The 21,263-nt window shown below is 36.2% G+C and overlaps 1 protein-coding gene, 1 long non-coding RNA gene and 1 pseudogene across 2 annotated transcripts; 1 reads left to right on the forward strand and 2 right to left on the reverse strand.

The window, feature by feature from the left end:
• Nucleotides 1-808: 808 nt before the first annotated feature.
• LOC135738979 (trace amine-associated receptor 13c-like) lies at nt 809-1,811 on the reverse strand. Its single transcript, XM_065257211.1, has one exon. The coding sequence runs from the start codon at nt 1,775-1,777 to the stop codon at nt 809-811; it is 969 nt and encodes a 322-aa protein (XP_065113283.1). The 5' UTR covers nt 1,778-1,811.
• A 3,118-nt stretch (nt 1,812-4,929) lies between these two features.
• On the reverse strand, nt 4,930-12,811 carry LOC135743608 (trace amine-associated receptor 13c-like; annotated as a pseudogene).
• Nucleotides 12,812-16,023: 3,212 nt separating this feature from the next.
• On the forward strand, nt 16,024-17,851 carry LOC135738972 (uncharacterized). Its single transcript, XR_010528812.2, has 5 exons — nt 16,024-16,340; nt 16,882-16,975; nt 17,073-17,204; nt 17,293-17,393; nt 17,504-17,851. It is a non-coding gene; the product is annotated as an uncharacterized lncRNA (long non-coding RNA).
• The last annotated feature ends 3,412 nt before the right edge of the window (nt 17,852-21,263 follow it).

The following is a 21,263-nucleotide window of genomic DNA, read 5'->3' on the forward strand; positions in this document are numbered from 1 at the left end:
TGGTTTCATGGCAATGCTTTACATGAAGGTTTGAAAGTAATAATAACGAATAAATGCTGTATGAGTGCAGTTCAGTATTAGGTTTTAACATAATGTAAGTAGTTATGTGTATAATTTAGCTAAAAACCTCAACCTTAAAAACCTCAAAGATCTCGCAAGTGCAGCCTGATTCTTGTTGTTTACTAATTAGAGGAAACCATTGTACTTCACAAAACAAATGTCGTTAGAGAGGTCATCAGAGAAGTGTTTGTATTTGACCTTTTTTTTGTATTCAGTAAAACTTATAGTGACAGTAGTGTTTAATTAAATATGACCATCAGTTGCAGTCATTAAGAAAAAAATCATGCATGGTCGTCATAAAAGCACATCACAAAACAACATACCTCTTGGCTTTTGGTTCAAAGGTGTGCATGTTTGGAAAAATATTTTGGAGTAATATTTATTAAATTTTTCCAAATTTTCCAAATTTTTAAAAATACAACAGACACACTGGTAATGCTTTAAATATAGATGATTTTTTAAATAAATAATTGCATTTACATTCTGTAAAAAATACATTTGATTGTTATTTGATGTTTTTGTTGTATGCCCTTTTTAGTTTGTCCGCGAGGAGACCTGTGCACCCTGATGGGTTTTTTTAGATTTATGGAAAACCACTCTAAAATCTGCAAAATATAGCCTTTTTTAAAAACATATCTCAGGATTTTGATGTAATATCTTGTGTTGAACCCAGTTGACCAGTTCTTTAAAAAAAACTGTTTAAATCCAGAACCGTAGTTATTATTATAATGACCAATACCAGTAGAAGTTAAGATGGCTTAAATAGTTTGGGTAGGTTTAGGATATATTTAACTGATGTTTTAAACCAGGGGTAAAATATAGCATAGATGAGAGGATTCAGAGCTGAATTAATATACACCATCCATGAAATAAAATAAGCTATAACAGAAGTCATTCTTGTGTTTGGTGTTAGAGATAAGCTGTAAAAGGGAATCCAGCAAAACAGATAAACCGTCACAATGATTCCTAATGTCAGAGCGGCTTTGCTCTCAGATTTCCTCCTCACTGAACCTTCTGTTAGATGTTTTCCACTCCTCATCAGAGAGTTTATAACTTTCACTTGCTGATGTGCGACATAGAAGATTCTCAAATATAAAGTTATAATGATGGTACAAGGAAACAGGAAAGACAGGAACAGGTCAGTGATTTTCCAGACAAAAGTAATGATAAATGTACATTCTCCATAACATGTGTATTTTCTTTGTGAGGTAGTTATAATAACTGAAATGCTATAAGCTGAAGAGCAGAACCAGGAAACACAGATAATAGTTATTGTTCTAGTCATTGTTATTTTCTGTGGGTACAGCAGAGGTTGACACACAGCAACATAACGGTCAACAGCTATTAAAACTAAATTACTTAGAGATGCTGAGAGGAGCAATCCCATGATTATTATAAACAGTCTACAGATAGTGTCTCCAAAGAACCAACATGTTTCAATCAACCTAATCCCCTCCAAGGGCATGATAATAAGTCCTACGAGCAGGTCGGCCACAGCCAGAGAGAGAATGAGCATGTTGGTTGGAGTGTGAAGCTTCTTGAAGTGAGAGATGGAGATGATCACCAGCAGATTCAGAAACACAGTCCATACTGACAGCACTGAAAAAAACACATACATGATATTGTATTCATGTGTGGAGCGTTTTGTCTTGATGCATGATGAGTTAATGGCAGGAAAGCAGTATTGAGTCTCATGATCTTCTGTCTCATAGGCCATGAGTAAAGTCTCCTCCTGTTTACAGTTTGATCTGATCTCCTTACTTGTTCTTTCATTTATAAATTATCTGAATCAGACTGACTCAACCCATTCACCACCCACTCTGATGCTGCATAATGATTTAATCTTTTGATATTTTTTGTAATGCGTTTCCTTTCCTGAAACAAGGTTAAAAGTATATTTTTGAGGCTTAGAGTAAGTAAGTGACTTGTTGTTCATATGAAACATGTAGTTAAAAGAATAGTTTATCCAAAAATTAAAATTAGCCTATACTTTGCTTAGCTTTGCCATTCTATGTATATATGTCTGAGTTTCTTATGCCTTACATATGTAGCATTTTACTGAATATTCTGGCTTCTCTTTGTAAAGGCACTAAGTGGTGGTTGTCTGTTTAAAGCCCATCATCAGTGAAAGGAAGCCATAGACTCCAATAGTCTATTTTTGCAAGATGTAAACAACGCTGGTCCAGAAGCACTTCAGGTTTCAGTTTTTTAACACTGAACAAAATATTAATATTAGATAAATATTAATATTAATATTAGAACAAAATACAACCAAAAGAATATTTAAAACTGATCAAAATGTAAAATAAATGTGAACTAAAAAATGTAAAAACAACAGGAAGTGCTTCTGGGCCAGTGTTGTTTACATCTTGAAAATGTTCTATAGGTTCATATATATCTTCTAAAGCAAAACAGTAGGTTAGTGAGGGAAAGCGATTCATATTTTCAGTGTATTTTGCGATCGATAGGTTTGCATATATGCCTGTGTGCGCGCATGTGTTTGTTTGTGGTTGTGTGTGCGCGTGCATGTGTGTGCATCTGAGGTAGAAGTTTACTTTCAGTTTGGGGATACATTTATCACATTTAATAGTAAATTACTATGAACTACTATACTGAACTAATTTTATTGTGTAAAATAAATGCATACAATTTAAGCTAAGTCTTTGCCTGCCCTGCTGAAAAAAACAGCATACCAGCAAGACCAGCATATGTTGTGTTTTGGTGCTGGTGTGCTAGTGACCACCAGCTAAACCAGCATAGACCAGCATAATACCCATGCTGGTCCATGCTGGTTTGATGCTGGTTTTTTCAGCAGGGTGGCTGCCAGACTTCTCCACAAAGCAGGGATCCATGCTTGGCATCTCCCCTAGTCTTTAGCAAAGTAAAACATTTCATTTTCAGCAAAGTATTTGTTTCCGAGATAAGTTTAGCCGGTAGCCAAACTGATACTGTAAGTAAGCACAGGCTGATAGTTAACTATGGTTACAGGCTTGTCAACATGCATGCGTCTAATGAAAATGTGGTTCGTGTTCTGCTTTGTGTAAAACAAAAACATTTTTTAAATCTAAATACTGTAAGTTTTCTGCATATATTTTAAAATGTCTCCAGTGCTTTTTAAATGATCTAGATAGGAGCCAGATTTCAATGACCTATTTTTTCACATGCTTGCTGAGAATGGTTTTCCAAAACTAAGTTACTGGGTTGATCTTTTTTGACGTTTTCTAGGTTGATGGAAGCACTGGGAACTCAATTATAGCACTTAAACATGGAAAAAGTCAGATTTTCATGCTATGACCCCTTTAAAAATAGATTGTTTCTGGATCATTTCATACAGCAGGAATAAAAAAGATTACTTTAAAGCGGAAGTCCACCCTAAAACAACATTATGCTCCAACACTATATTTCATGCCATATATGTAGTTGATTGTGCTGCCATCAAATGTACTAACTCCATATAAAAAATTAAAGCTTTTAACTGCTACAGTAACGGTGAGTTGACGCGTCATCAAATCACCGGAAGAAAAATGCACGACTACATTAATTCTGAATGTTCTAAATGGAGGCGGGTCTTGAGGCGAGATGATTGACAGTAGATGATAACGTTTTTGATTGACAGCTGCACAGGAGCTAACGTTAGCTTGCTTTGCTCGTGTTTATAATAACAACAACATGATAATATCTTTCTACGTAGTATGTTTACCGTAGTTACACAAAACAAGCAACAACTAAGCCAAATGATGTTTTAGATATTTTAACAATTTTACATTACCTGAGTCCGCGGAAAAACTGGGCTGAAAACAGTACTCAAAATCTTCCTGACGAAAGTGCTGGCTGCATATTCAAAGTAGTGTAGTGGTGGGTCAGCTGAGGGTCGCGTTGATGTCAACAATAAAAACTCCCGGTGGCCTGAATTTGTTGTCCTTACATCCACATACTGCACAGGTTCTAGTCATCTTTTATCGAGGGCTTTGGTGATTTCCCCCTCAGAGACGGTTAAAGCGGAGTTACTCTTTGGATGGGCTCGTCTGCCGGCTAACTTCAAGTTGACTTGAATTGATTTGAGAGCTAGTTGAGCGGTAAAAGAAGTTATTAGGCTTGTTCAACTTCATGTGGCGTTGCAAGAATCGACAGCGGGATGACGTCAAAGTACCGCGAGAGCGATTCGCGAAATCATACGGAGGAGTTTGCTTTTAAATCCCTTTCGCGGAAGCTTGACATCATCCAGCTGTCGGTTCCTGCGGCGCCGCATGAAGTCAAACAAACCTGACGACTGCATCGAACAGTGGTTAGTGGGTGGAGCTAATGAATCAGTTTCGCGCAGTGCATTCTGGTTAATTGTGTCCATTAAAGACCGTTACGAAAATTCCGCTTCAACACACTATCAATCTAATAATCGAAATCGTGCAAATTTATTTATTTTTCCTCATGTATAATGCAAAGTGGACATAAATTACCCGTGATAAACAGGCTAAAATGTCTAGATTGGACTTCCCCTTTAAGATAATTTATTTTACTGACAGCAGTATGACATTGCTTTCACTTGCCCCTGCTTTAGGCTTATTGTCTTGTATTCAAATTTGTTTGTGAAATGTGCTACGGGTGTTTTACCTAACAAATCATGAATCATCTAAAACTTTCATAATACAATTTATTTTAAATGTATGCAAAAATGTAAGAACAACTTAGACCACATGTACCACATGAAAAAACATATAACACAGATTTTATGTAAAAACACTTAGCTTTTTTTTAAACATATTCTTAGTTTTTGATATAATATCTTGTGTTGTAACCCATTAACCAGTTCATGAGAGAACAATGTCAGTAAATCCAAAACCGTAACTATTATAAAGACAAGACCAATAAAAATTATGCTGTCTTAAATATTTTGGATAGATTTAGGATGTGTTTAACTGACATTCTAAACCAGGGGTAAAATATAGCATAGATGAGAGGATTCAGACCTGAATTAATATACAACATCCATAACAAAATATAGGCTGTAGCAGAAGTCATGCTTGTGTTTGGTGTTAGGGTTAAGCTGTAATAGGGAATCCAGGAAAACAGATAAACCGTCACAATGATTCCTAATGTCAGAGCGGCTTTGCTCTCAGATTTCCTTCTCACTGAACCTTCTGTTAGATGTTTTCCACTCCTCATCAGAGAGTTTATAACTTTCACTTGCTGATGTGCGACATAGAAGATTCTCAAATATAAAGTTATAATGAAGGTACAAGGAAACAGTAAAGACAGGAACATGTCAGCGGTTGTCCAGGCAAAAGTAATGATAATTACACATTCTCCATAACATGTGTATTTTCTATGTGAGATACTCATACCAATTGCAATGTTATACACTGAAGAGTATAACCAGGAAATACAGATAATAATTATTGTTCTAGTCATTGTAATTTTCTGTGGGTACACCCAGGTGAAAAAAAATTCTATTAAAAATATACTTTAAAAAAGTGTACTAAGTATATTTTCTAGATTTTGTACTATTTTCGTCAAATCCAAGTATAGTTAAGTGTACTCAATTATGTATTAACTTCAACTTAACACCTATTTGATTACACTTCAAGTGTAAATAGTATGCTAAAATGGAACAACTTTTTTTAAACTTCAAGTGCACTAAAATACACTCCTGAAAATCAAGATTTATGAGTAATTAAGCACACTTACAGTACAATTGCATTGTATTGCAATTTTAATGGAAATACACTTAAAAAGCCATTGCAGCACAAATTATAGTTGTGTTTAAGTACATTTTGTGCATACTGCTATCATACTTATAATTAGTATAAACTATGTTAATTTAGTATGCCTCTGTAATATTTCAAGTGCTCTACAAATGCACTTCCTAACTATTTTTAGTGCTTTTAAAGTGTCCCACTATGACAATAATAATGTTTTTAAAGTGAATTTCAATTATAACCTAAACATCATAGACACGTACTTTCAGTGCAATATTATTATAGTGTATTTTTTATATTTTAAGTATATTTAATTTGTACTTTTATCCCCATTTTGTTATACTTAAGCATGAATATTGCTGTTACACTACAAGTGTATAATATAACAATTCAGTTCAAATGCACACAAACAGATTACAAACTGCATTTCAAAAAAGGATCTTTATTAATGACACAAAAGTAACACACAAAACAGATATTGGCAAAATGGGGAACCTTAAACAGTCGACTTTCTTTGAAATGCCGGGAAGAGAACAATTGCGAACAACTTGTACTATATGGACATCTAGCTCTGATTTGAACTACTGGAGGCCTTGTAACTGGCATTGTTGCACTTCCTCCGTGGAAGGTCCCGGATCTCTGCCACCTCGATGTTGGGGAATCACTCCCTCACTGCATCTGTAAAACAGGAAAGAGACATTTCAATTTCAATTTTATTTATATAGCGCTTTTCACAATTTGTAGTTGTTTCAAAGCAGCTTTACATTAAAAGAAGCAGGGGAAACAGAAAAATCGACAGACAATATAAGTAGCAAAATACAGCGGCTATGAATAAACTTTACAAGTGAGCAAATTAATAATGTCTCGTATACAAGAGGGTGCTAAGTTAAGCCAATGTTGCTTGACTCCCCGGGGTTAAAAAAACCCTAGGAGAAAAACCTCAGGGAGGAACAAAAAGTCCTAGGAGGAAAAGATATACACATATATATATATGGGATGTAAACGGATAAGGAGATTTAACGGGTTCCGTCTAGGGCTGCACGATAAATCGCATGTGTTTGTCAGGCGCATCTCCTCAGTAATGCCGGTTCCTTGATTAGTATTAAATCGCCATCAGCTGTTTTCAGATGGAGCAGCTTTAACTACAGAGCCGTAGTTCCCTGACAAGCTGGGCCATATCGCATACATATCGCAGCCGATACGTCCGCGATAATTAATGCGAAATTGCCCCGATTGTCAGTGAACTACGGCTCTGTGTAGTTAAAGCTGCTACATCTGAAAACAGCTGATGGCGATTTAATACTAATCAAGGAACCGGCATTACTGAGGAGATGCGCCTGACAAACACATGCGACTTATCGTGCAGCCCTAGTTCCGTCGGTGGTCAGGCATCGGCTGGGCATCACGTTGAAGGGCAGCCAGTAGATCAGTGGTGTGTTGACCTCCACGGCAGCCAGAACTGGTCTGTTTGTCTCAATGTCCTCGGGTTTGAGGACGAGACAGGGAGAGAGAAACAAAATCCTATTAGCGTAGGGGCCATTCACATGTAATGCAGTGTCACACAGTGTTGTGTTTTAATATCTGCTCGGTTCCAGACAGGCTAGCTATTGCGGCATTAGTAAATTACCCAGACGAGTTATGTGAATGCTTTGTTCCGTACAAGCTAACTTTTGCAAGATAAGTATAATTTACTAGACAAATTATGTGAATGCTTTGTTAAAGAAAAAAAGTCTTAAAGAATAATTCCGGTATTAAACACTTTGAGTCTCATTTCTGGTTTGTTTTGGATGAACTACAGTGATGGTCACTGAAATTTTGACAATGGGTCGTGTCTTGACTTTTTAACTTGTTTAGAAGCGTCTCTTGACTGCTTCAGAATGGAAGTCAAGGGCCATGCACAAACATGTCATTAAAACAACACTTAACGTTCATTTTCAAAACTGTGCTACTCACAGAGTGGTTTGTGGTGTTCGTTGATGATTAAAAACAAATATATCAGAGCAATGTATGATTTCAATCCGTGTTATTTGCTATAGTGGATCTATTTTTTCAGACACCTCACAACCACGTATATACTTCCGCTCTATATTTGAGTCTGAAGCGTTAGCACACTCTTGACCACTTGATGGCGACAACCACTTTGCCTAACAAGGATGCTGAACGGAACTTGGTGTCTAGCGTATAGACAGTCACAATCGAGCTCAAATTCAAACCTAAGGCTGGTCACTGAGCCATCAAATATGGGAAAAATTTGTGCCCTACTCCGAGGGCACAGTTGCTCTGCTCATGCTAGCCTTTTGAGAGAAACCGAGCGAAAAAACTACAACCAGATGTAAACAGACCCTTTTCCATTTCCGGCGGCAGAGTGATATATCAGCGAGCAATGAGTCTTCCAAGAGAAGTCAATGGAATTTTACAAAATGCCAAATAAAACACCACAGAAACTGTATTTCGCTACACTACTTGTTTTTAATCATCAACGAACACCAAGAACCACTCGGTGAGTAGCACCCCTTACGAAAATTAACCATGGTTTTACTACAGTTAAGACCAAAAAAACCATGGTTACTGTAGTAAAACCAAAGCTACCACAAAATAACAATGGTTTTGACAACCATGGTTTTCAAAAACCATAGTTAAACCATGGTTAGTGTAGTAAAACCATGGTTTTGCTCATAGTAATCAATTGACCAAAAAAAACATGGTTACTACACTTTTACCACAATAAAACCATGGTTAATATTCGTAAGGGACAGTTTTGAAAATGAAGGTTAAGTGTTGTTTTAATGACATGTTTGTGCATGACCCTTGACTTCCACTCTGAAGCAGTGAAGAGACGCTTCTAAACGAGTCAAAAAAAGACACGACCCATTGTCAAAATTACAGTGTCCATCACTGTAATTCATCCAAAACAAACCAGAAATAAGACTCAAAGTGTTAAATACCAGAATTATCCTTTAATGGAGCATTTCACCTGTAGAAACATTAATCTTTATTGAAAGTGTCTCATATTTGTAGTGGAAATGTAACATACATTTCGAATTTGGTGCCTATTTGACTAAAAAAGGGGTGTTTGTAGTCTCACCACCTCAACAAAGATATTGGACTTCCTTCTTTCAATGATGCAAAATTATAGTTTTTTACATCATTGAAAGAAGGAAGTGCAACACTGAAATCTGTATTTCTCCTGTCTCAGGAAATGATGCATGACCATTCAAAAACATGACTGGGGTTCTAAAGATACAAAGCTTACAGTTTTTTTCGATTGCTAAACGCCAGTGGGCACAACTGGAGCTACATGTGCAAAACTCTAACTACAGTCTGCACTACCAAAAGTCACCTGAGCACAACTCTTAACATATGGCTCAAAACAGCTCCGTGCAGCCAAACACTAAACACAACCCTCACTGAGATAACACACACTGTCACTCACAACACACTGAGAGGAAAAACACTAACATCAAACACCAATACACAAAATACTAACTTTATATCTTTACAGTTTTAACAATTTCAGTGATGTCACACCAAGTAATGTTTTCTTTAAAGAATGATTTATTTATTGATTCATCACAATATTTTTTTTAGAACATCATAATTTTTTAGGGTAAATGAAAATTAGCAGTTTGCTTCAGTTGTCTGTAGTAATTTACGGAATTACAGTAATGAGAAAAAAGGTAGAAACTTAAAGTACATGAAAGGTAATATTATATATAAATGAAATATATATATGACATTGGAATTTATATTTATAGGAAATTGCAATCAGCAGTGTTTGAAAGGCACAAGGCTGAAATCAATTGTGTTTTGAATGTGTGATTCACAGTTTTGACAGCAGTGTGTTAGCATTTGAACAAAGTGCTGTAAATCCACAGTGTTGTGCAGGTTGTGGTTAAAGTCATGGAATAAGTGTGTAAAGTTTTGAAAACTGTGTTCAAGCAATGAAAAACGAACTAGAGTTTGGTCCACATGAACTGCTGCTGTGCAGACTGTAGTTAGAGTTTTGCACATGTGACTCCAGTTGTGCCCACTGGCGTTTAGCAATCGAAAAAAACTGTAATACAAATGGGTGAAGTGTCCCTTTAGATTTAAAGTGATTGACTGTGTCTGATTCACAGATACCAGTTGGCAAATCATTTCAGAGCTTAGACACTTTTGATATTCTAGGGAAAATTAAGAGACCAGAATTTTGCGACCGCAGTGTACGTGTTGGATTGTATTCTGATATTAATTCTCTAAGATACGAAGGTGCTGGGCCTTTTAAGGTTTTATTGGTGATTAATAGTATTTTTAATTGTATGCGATATTTGACTGGTAGCCAGCATGACATGGGCATGAATTAAAACAATATTAAATTAAAAGATTAAACTTAACTTACATCATTTTTACACAGAAACCTCTTCAGCGTCAGCAAGGTCGACCACATGGTACATGACCTCTGTAAACACAAACATGGATAGACATAATATTAAAAAAGAAGACAATCATACAACTTTAAAATATATTTTGACTCCAAGCTTCTTTACAACAACATCTAACGTTAGTTTATCTTAAACTTAAAGTGAAGCTGGCTTGGTTACTAAACAGAATAAAGCTATTAAAACAGGCTTGCAAAATAAGCAGCATCTATCAGAACTTACCTACAGCAATGAGCTTTTAAACAACAGAAATCGTCTAAGGTTATCGTTTAAAATAGCAGAAAGAGCCATTTGCTACAGTTAGCTGAACATCTCCAACACAAGTAATCTTGCCGTTTTATTTTTAAAGTTTTAAACATCGAATTGATTCGTTTATCAGGCATTTTGCATGTTACTTTGCTCACTGAAAAACCGCATGTTCAAGTTCCTAACGTTACTGTGTACAGTGTGTATAACTTACTCTTAATGTTTCCTGTGTGTGCTTTAAATTAAAACACTTCTCGCATAAAGACAAAAATAATCACAGTGAAGAACAAAATAGGAACAAATATGGAACAGATCTGCGCGATGTAAAGGAATGAAAGTCAAACTTACCTCAGCCGTACTGTTTAGCATGAAAACGAGTCAGTAGCGGTTTGAAAAATGCCGTTGATCCTGATTGGTGGGAATGAATGGGTGGGTGCAGGTGCATTCTGGGAATTTGAGTCTTTTGCCCTGGCGTTGGTACTGCTTTAGCATGCTGCTGTAGATGTATTTTGACTACAATTTCCAAGTTGCATTGGATGTTTTTTTTTTTCATTATTTTGGATCCTCTGCTGGCACTTTATGTACTTTTTATAATCTGCGTTTTCACACTGATTTGTTCTTTATACTTTATCAATAATAAAAATATTAAATATTTTTATAAAATGTATAACGTTTACAAAACATGTTTAGTTGACAAACATGTTGACAGTTATTTTGAGTGATGCTCAGATTTTCTTAAATAAAAAAAACCTTTATCAATTAAATTACATTAGCATAATAATACATGTATTTAGTAAACACACTTGTAGATATATAATGTTTTTATGTTATGTGCTGCCTTGAACCCCCCACCCAGCTTTGAAAACAGAGACAGCAACTCTGTCATTAACCCTTCACACCTCACAACCAGCACTCCTTACAACCAGCTGTGAGGATTCCTAGAAACTTCCACCAGTATACATCCATATACACAAGGTTTCTGGATGTTTCACGAGTTTACTTCTGAGTATTACGTTTCCAAGCACTCTGCCTCATTTATCTGGCAAACCTAAAGTTTAGCAGGGATTTCCCATCCGTATTTGTCTGGATACAGCTCTTTTCATGCAGTGTATAGCCTACATTTTATTATTCTAACGTATTTTATGAAAGTACTCTGATATGCAACTAAAAATACACTTATTTTATAGTGTACTGTATAAAGTGTACAGAAGTCACACTTCTAATGAAGTGAGATCCTAGTATGCTAAAAAAGTAAATTAACAATTAATTTCCAAAAAATATACTTCCCATAAGTATATTGAATTGTCACTCTAAGTATGTCAAATTTAATACACTTAAAAAAAATAAACTTCTATACAATTTAAAATACATTGACAACAAAGTACACTTTCAAAAAGTACATTTAAAAAATATTTTAATTACTGGTAAATTAGTATACTTATTTTTTGGACTCTTAAGTTGAACTTAATTACATCTTTTTTTAAGTATACTTTCAAAAAGTACATTTAAAAGATAATTGAATTACTGGTAAATTCATTATACTTATTTTTTGGACTCTTAAGTTGAACTTAATTACATATTTTTTGAAGTATACTTTCAAAAAGTACATTTAAAAGATAATTGAATTACTGGTAAATTAGTATACTTATTTTTTGGACTCTTAAGTTGAACTTAATTACATATTTTTTGAAGTATACTTTCAAAAAGTACATTTAAAAGATAATTGAATTACTGGTAAATTAGTATACTTATTTTTTGGACTGTTAAGTTGAACTTAATTATATCTTTTTGGAAGTATACTTTTAAAAAGTACATATTAAATACTCTTTAAATTAAGTACAACAAGTAGAAGCATACTTGTTTTATACTACATGTACTTCAATCATATTTCTAATACACTAAAGTATACTACTTTTTTACCTGGGCAGTAAAGGTTGACACACAGCCACATAACGGTCAACAGCTATAAAAACTAAATTACTTAAAGATGCAGAGAAAAGCAGCCCTGTCGTTATTATAAACAGTCTACAGAAAGTGTCTCCAAAGTACCAACATGTTTCAATCAACTTAATCGCTTCCAAGGGCATGACAATAAGTCCTATGAACAGGTCAGACACAGCCAGAGAGAGAATTAGCATGTTGGTTGGAGTATGAAGCTTCTTGAAGTGAGAGATGGAGATGATCACCAGCAGATTCAGAAACACAGTCCATACTGACAGCAATGAAAAAAACACATACATGATATTGTATTCATGTGTGGAGCGTTTTATCTTGATGCATGATGAGTTAATGTCAGGAAAGCAGTATTGAGTCTCATGATCTTCTCTCTCATAGGCCATGAGTAAAGTCTCATCCTGATAGTAGTTTGATCTGATCTCCTTACTGTTCTTTCATTTATATAATGTCTAGATCAGACTGACTCAACCCATTCACCACCCACTCTGATTCTGCATAATGATGATATCATCTTGTGATGTTTCTGTAATGTAATAGTTTAAATACACTATAGGGCAGTTTCACATAAAGGGCTTATCCTAGTCCCAGACTAAAATGCTTGTTTGAGCTGCTTTACTTTAAACATAACTAACCATGTCATTGTTTTGTCTCAAGATGCAATACATACCAGAAGAAATACATAAACAAACTTTCAAATTACAAATTCTGAGGTTTAACAACTGATATAATGTAATGAATCTACCTTTTAATGCAGCGAGGCAGAGAGTGGACACAGACATGCTGCGGAGCGGGCGGGAAAACACAAAGTGGATTACTGGAATCAATGGATCTTTAACGGAGAGGTAACCATAAAACGCCAAGATTTTTGGGCACCGTGTTTAGTCAATGTTCTGCGTTTTGCTGCTTTCCGCAAGTCTCTTATATTAAAAACAAACAAGACACCCGCCTGAAAGGATTTTTAAAATATGAATTTAATATTTAATAAAACTGTATAAATCATCATGCTTGTTTGACACCCCTTACTTAAGAGGCTGCACAGACACAGACTGCAGCTTTTTTACTTGTGTGTGGAGATCAAATAACTAAACTACCAGTGCCTCAGCTTTACAGCTAATTAGTCAAAGTAGGGGTGTAACGATTAACCGTGCAAATGCGCATTTTCTCAATGAATTAATTTGAATGAATTACGGTGAAATCCAGGCACATCCGAACGCCAGGGGGCGCTCTTGTGCAGAAACTCCCTTTGTACAACAGAAGAAGTAGCATTACGAATGCTATTCAAGGAAATGTCTACAGGAATATTTATATCACTGTTCTTCAAATTGTTTCATGTATTTTCATGATAATAAAGAATATTTTAAATGATTTGGTTTAACGGGTGTTGCTTTTTTAAATGCACGTTATAAACGACTCCGACTCATTTTGATTTTAGATTGATAAGGACTTCCTACTGACCAAATGCCGTAGTATACGCACAAGCTGTGCATTAAACAAAGAATCGCAGCCTTGCGATTCAGAATCGATTTCAGACAGGCATTTTTAATGGGACAAATCGCTACATCCCTAGTCAAAAGACAACTACAGTTAGCAGAATCTACAAAACTACAGTTTTCTAAACTTTAGATAAGGCAAAAGTATAAGATTTTAGTTTGGCTTCACCTTTTAGAGCAGCGAGGTTATCGCATTTAAGGGAAAAAAGGTACTCTATGGCAGGGGTTTTCAAACTTTTTGTGTGTGTGGACCACTATTTGTAATCAAGAATTTTCGCGGACCACCTCATAATACTCATTATAAAATATGTCTACACAAAGTCCTGAATTAATCTGCACATCTAAATAGTCTTACTAGCACTAAAACTATAACTGGTCATCACATCAGTACAACAGGTTTCTTAAAAGAAAGTTTACTGCACATAACAGCTGCCACATATTCATACAGCAATCCATTTTGTATGGCACTGAACTTGAATGTCACGGCCGAGCACCACTGGCCTATTTTAGTAATCACACAATAACTTGACAATTTAATTAAAAATGTATATCAATATTCTTATATCAACATTATTTATATACATATTCTCAGTGTTGGGAAAGTTCACTTTCTACATGAACTACTTCAGTTCACAGTTTACAAATTTTAAAATGAACTAGTTCAGTTCATATTTCAAAATTTTGAACTAGTTCACAGTTCCAAAAATGAACTAATTTATAGTTCTTTTTTCCCATATTATAAAAAAAAAGATTGCCATTAGCCCATATAGAACCACAGACAGCAATTATTTCATCAGTTTTAACACTGAAGCTAAATGCGTCAGATTTAATCTTAATATCCAACTTTAAATCCTTATCCAACCAAGGTTTACATAAGCATTGACTGTCTTTTAATTTTTGTATTTGCTTGCACATACCTTGAAAGGCTAGCCGGGTGGGGGTCGCAACCCGGGCGAGAAGCGTGTATGACAACTCGCAGGTATCGCACACCGCACGTGCACGTTAAATAGCGTGAGCTTAGTCAGAGTCTATTTCAAGATCCAGAATATGTGTTAGCAGCCTATGTTAATCGTTAACAATTTAAGACAAATATGATGTTATTTAATGTTAAACTATGAGTGGCGCGGCAGGAATATCAGCAGCGTCTGTGTTGTTTTGATTACGCATGCAGCGTGACTGGTGAACACTGGTGGCGGTGTTGCCAGATTGGGTGTTTTTTCCGCTTCACATTAAGGCCTGTTTACAGTGTGTTTTAGTTGGGTTTTCGCCTGGAAGAATATAGAAATCTGGCACCCTATTGAACGACGTTAAACAGAAAGCGTGCTGTTCACAGGCACTAGAATCAACGAGTTTAGAGTAACATTCATCAGGCAGTAATACAGTACGTTCAGATCACGTTCAACTTTTGTTCAATGAACTCGTTCAAGCACAACACAGAATATTCTCAAAATATACATATTCTTATTTTGCCTTTACACGGACCACCTGCAGTACCCTCACGGACCACTAGTGGTCCGCGGACCACAGTTTGGGAATGGCCGCTCTATGGCATTCGACCCAGACTTATATAGGGCTTGGGCCCTCCCGCTTTTGGCTGTCTCATTTGTCTGTAATTTTGTCTTTAAAAAAAACAAGACCAAGGGTTTTTTTTAAACAAAAAGGGGATTGCAGTCTGATCTTTTTAACATAATGAAAGTGAGAAAAGTGCATAACTGTCAAGCATATTTTTTGTGTGTTAAATTTCAAGTTTTGTGAGAACAGACTGTGAGCTAGTATAGCGGATGTGCGAAAAAGTGGATAAAACTAGCAGTGTTGTTTTCGCCAACGATGACGATAACGAAATTATTTTGTTGACGCACCAATTTTTTACGACGCTAACACGACGATGACTAGCTAAAAATGTCTTTAAAGAGCACCTATTATGAGATACACGTTTTTAAACATCCTTTTGTGTGTAAGTTTGTATTAGTACATGCTAACGATATTCAAAAAGTACATACCTCAAAGAAAACGATGACGCAAGTTATCGTCTCTAACGTTCGAGGACTACAAAAAACACTCGGATTGTAGGCAACAGTTTACTTCCTGGGATTGGTGACGTAGAGAAGACCAACATTATCATAGTTCAGCCCTCTCTGCTTTGCTTGGGTACGCCCTCAAAGACGGGGGTGGAGAGCCCTGAGTCAGAAGAGAGCTAAAATGGCGGAGGTTGGGAGTCCCTGCTTTGACCCTGTTTGCAAACTCTTGTTTCATCGTTTAAGCGATTAAATCTCTCGAGTAGACGCTGTCTCTTTAGATGCGAGGGCAAAATAGCACTTTATGGACTTACACAGAGGACATCATGTTTAATACGATTCCGGAAAAATCCAGTCAGAAGTTGTTCACGGAGTTTTCACAATAACTGCTTCTCATGAACCGAAGCTGCGCGACGTCTCCTCCTGAAAGTTGGATTACTGTGCACTTCTGGATCACAGGCTGTAAGTATTCATGTTTATTATTTGCCTTTACTGTAAGTTACATTACCGGTAACCGGAGCTTAACATTATGTGTAGAGCTCAGATATATATCTATGTGTAGAGCTAAGCTTGCAAGCTAATTGTGTTGTGTTGTAATACTGTATTTCATAAACAACGTACCATATTTACACACGTGTATGTTGAATTATGCAGACTATCGTTTTTATCGATGTTTATTTAGACGTGTTTACAAACTTGCTAAGCTGTTCCAGCTAAACTGTTACCGGTAAAGTTTGTTCTCATGATCAAACTCAAGTCAAGAAACTCTAAGTACAGATGATTTGTTTAACGTTATATGTATTTTACTGTTGTATTTACTTGAAGCTTTCTTAGATTTTGAAACGAAGTAAACACGTAATGTGTGTTGTTAATGTGGGGCCATGTAATATGTAATACATTTACGTTTTAATGAATAGTCTAACGATTTATAGTCGTTGTACTCTATTGTTATAATATATCTTTTTGACTGAATACATGTTTGTTTTATTTGTCTATATCCTAGATTCGCAGCTGGACACATCCTTCTACACTGTATGCAAACATGCAACATCATTACACACAGTACAAGGAGTTAGACTGGCATATGAGGAGCAAAGGTGTGTAACACATATGATGTTTTTAGCTAGTGAAACCACTACCAGTCTTAAATGTATAACTGATGATGACAAAGTTTTTTTCTCTGCATAATCATAGGAACCCAGGCAGTAGCATCGTTTCACAATGTTTCCATCACCATCATCAGTGGATGCCTTTGCCGTCCGTACCCTGAGATTTCAGATTTGCAGCAAAAAATGTGACTTTCCCATTTATTGGAATGCTGTGCAGGTATTTAAGTATTTTAGTAACTGTGTTAAATAAAGTACGGTAGTATTTACTTTTAAAATAAATGTATTGCTTATTTATATTTTTACAGGTTGTACCTTGCAGCCATCCATTACAATGTCACCAAGCCGTAACAAAAGCAGGAGAGGGAAAGTACAAGGCTATGTTCCCAAAACACACAAGTGACATACCGTAAGCAGTAATGTTTTATTTCAAATACATTCATAATTAAAAACTTAATGTATGAAGCAGGGAAATAAATGATCAAGACAAAATATTTATTGACTGCAATATTTCTACAGTTATGTGGATGATGTGATCAGGCTTGTGTTTGATGAGGTATTTGAAGATAAGCTGAAGGAAACCCCAATTCCAATGGACCTGGCATCACAGTTTGAGAGACCTTCAAAGGAGGACGTGATTGCATGCCATCTTCAGTGCAGGGGTCGTCGGAAGCCAACATTCCGATCAGGAAGCTCCAAGCATATCTGGAGAACAACACACGACAGGATGATAACCCTAAAGTGTCATCTTAGATAGCATCAGCTGACAAAGCTTTGATATGCCATTTATCTGAATAGATAGCTGTAAGAAGTGAATTGAACAATTTTTGAAAGAAGAGCACAATATGGTTACTTAAGTATGTTTATTTGTATATTGTTTAACATTTAAATATATATTTGTAATAAATAAACTTTTGACTGACTACTATATTTTCTTTAAAGTTACATCTTTTGTTCTTTTGGGTACTTTGTTACTATAATAATACTTTAGTGTTATTGGTTTAAAAATGTAACAAAACTTACTCTAGTCCTGCACCTCAAAGGCTTATAGTCGGTACAATAAATGTTCTGTGTGTAGGGATTTAGACAATTTGTGCAAAACCTGGATGATGAATCACGCAGGTAAGAGGCCCTGGAACCTGTTGCATTCTCTTTAAAACCTAGTAAGTAAAAACATAGCACAGTCTTTCATAATAAAGTTTACCATAGTAAAATAATGTAGAACATTCATTTCAATTAATACTTTCTTTGTGCTACATTTGGTGTTTCCATATAGTTTGCACAGTAAAATAGTATGTAAGCAGTATTTTATAATTAAGTTTACTAGAGTAAAATAATGTAGAAATGACCAAGTGAAATCGTTTTATAATCATTTCAACAAATACTTTATATGTGCTACATTTGGTGTTTCCATATAGTTTGCACAGTAATAGAGTATGTAAGCAGTCTTTTATAATAAATTTTACTAGAGTAAAATAATGTAGAAATTACCAAGTGAAATCGTTTTATAATCATTTCAACAAATACTTTCTATGTGCTACATTTGGTGTTTCAATATAGTTATGTAGTACGTTATAATTACCTTTTGGATGTCTTTGCAACACATTTGTGACCCGTCACGGAAACCAGGGACTCAAGTCGGCAGCACAAGTTTCGAGAAAATGAGAAACAAAGTTTTTTTTTCGAAATTTGTGATTTTCGTTTTATTGCAGAATCTGTTAGTTGAGATCACGAAGAAGCCTCTCCATGTTTGAGATAGCAGTTTTTGTATATTTAAAAGTGTACATTTTGCGCATAGGCTTGTTTTTCCGGAGATTCTAGCGTGCAGCGGGGGGCGTCATTGTCTGTGTGTATATTTACATACTGTATAAGCTTGTGTTTTCGCCTCCGCCCCCAAAGGGAACAGCGTGACTATAAAATAAGGATAGTTCGCCCAAAAATGAAAAGAATGTAATTAATGACTCACCCTTATGGCGTTCTAAACTCGGAAGACCTCCGTTCATCTTCGGAACACAGTTTAAGATGTTTTATCGTTAGATTTAGTCCGAGAGCTAGCTTTCCCCTTCATTGAAAATCTATGTATGGTTTCCATGTCCAGAAAGTTAATAAAAACATCATCAAAGTAGTCCATGTGACATCAGTGGGTCAGTAAGATTGTGTTGATGCATCGAAAATACAGTTTGGTCCAAAAATAGCAGAATTACGACTTTATTCAGCATTGTCTTCTCTTCCGGCTCGAGCGTGAAGTCACGTGACTGTAGTGACGCGCTGCCCTGTTCCTCAGATATGTTTGCTAAGTTTTTTTTTTTTCAAACTTATAGCCTGCGTCTCCCCAGACTGTAAAGCTCGGGCGCACAAAACAAAAGAAAAATAAAAGAAGCTGGGGCGGAACAAATAACAGTCAGTACGTCAGCCGCGTCACTGACTTTATGCGGCGCCGCAGTCGGATGACGTCAAAGTACCGCGAGAGCTCTTCAAGAAATCTTACGGAGTAGTTTAATTTCGACTCGCTCTCGCGGTACTTTGACGTCATCTGTATGTCAGTTCTTGCAGCGCAGCATGAGTCCAAACACACAGAAGTTACACAGATATAGTTGTATTCTTCATTTAATTGGCTACATGTTTTGTCTATCAATATTTTCCATGAAGTCATTGGCTGATGGAGGAACGAGCGAGCCATTGGTAACCTCTCTAAAGGATGTCACGTTTTCGACGGCGCTGTTTGGATGATCTATTATACTACTTCCCTATTTTAAATACAAACTTTGAAGGCGGGTTCATGTGTTTAACGTAGTGTAAGCTCATATACCCTTACATGTTACGATTTAAATAGTCTTCAGATTATATATTATATTGTATTACCAGACATTCATGCGAAATCTGATGTAAACAATCTATATTTCACGGATTATACGCATTTGTGGACAAATATGGTAATTGGATAATCTGAAACAGACTGGATTCGACTTGTGATCCCCACAAAGGTAAAAGAGTCATGTTTATTTTTGCGGGTTGTCATTTGGTCATAAAATACTACATATGATGCTAGAACATCTCAAAAAGGGTTTTACAGGGGGCATGGCTTAGCTAAATGAGATGTAAATGAGCCCTATTGTCTCCCCCAGCTGAAAAGAAGAGTCCCTTTCGTCTCGATTTTCTCGGTTTGAGTATTTCTGAGTTCCTATATTCAAATGGCCACAACTTCTCCAAATCTTATCAGATTTCCATGTGTTACACATCGTTGGAAAGCTTAGAAACTGCACTTTCAGAATCTGTGAATAACTCAAAATGCCCAGATCCGACTTGTGTCCCTACTTTCCGTGACTGGTCACATTTTCGTCTTCGTTTAGCATTCTGGCAGAGCTAAGGACACCTAAAAAAGTTAAATCCAATCGCATTCATTGACGGAGATCGTTTATATCGTAACGGCCGTCTGAACTCTCTGGATCGAGCTCGAAGTGGTAAGGCAGTACAGACACCATCGTTTATAGAGAAATATAGCGCTTGTTTACGTTGCCTCTGAGGCTGTGACTCTCAGTCAGAATCTGTGTCAACCCACGCGTAGTCAGGGGCGTAACCCTTCAAACACACGCCGAACCCAGCTGACCAATAACAGTTGAGTAGTCATCTGACCAATCCGATTACACTAGACATTTTGGGAGGCGGAGACAGGAACTTAACTGAGCGTTTTCCAGACAGTGGGAAATCGGTGAGGTATGTAAGCAATTTATAAGACTCACAATGCATTAGTTCAATTTTTAATAACATGTATGTACTATGGGATATTGCAATAACGTGCTAACGTGCCAATTTATTAGCATAATTGGTGCTCTTTAAATGTCTCTTTTCGTTGACAAGACGAGACAGGACGAAAATTATTATAAGTCTGACGTTCACAATGCATGTCATTTCTGCCAATTTTGTCTGTTTTTAGCTAAAAAGTATCAGCAATGCTGCCGCTTCCTTTCCTTGTCGCGTAATTATGTCACTTCATAATGTTCCCATGGCAACAGGGACATGGTTGCTCTTGTGTGAAGTAAATGCAAAATTTTTCAACTTTCTGCCAAGGTATATGTGCTACGAAAATGCTCATGAAGTCCCGCATATTTTGCTCATGAAAATCTGCAATTTACTGTATGCGGCAAAAATGTGGCATATATGAAAAAATGCGGCCCCCGCATAAATGTGCGAACTTTGGCTGATTATGCATGGAATCATATGATCGCATAATTGCGTTTTTCTGGAGGACTGTATAGATGGTTTTAGCAGCAACAACATA

The sequence above is a fragment of the Paramisgurnus dabryanus genome, chromosome 10 (assembly GCF_030506205.2).
Source record: "Paramisgurnus dabryanus chromosome 10, PD_genome_1.1, whole genome shotgun sequence".
Taxonomy (NCBI): Eukaryota; Metazoa; Chordata; class Actinopteri; order Cypriniformes; family Cobitidae; genus Paramisgurnus; species Paramisgurnus dabryanus.

Bases quoted from the DNA above. Each gene is read 5' to 3' on its own strand.
- LOC135738979 (XM_065257211.1), bottom strand. From the start codon at position 1,777: ATGGCCTATGAGACAGAAGATCATGAGACTCAATACTGCTTTCCTGCC.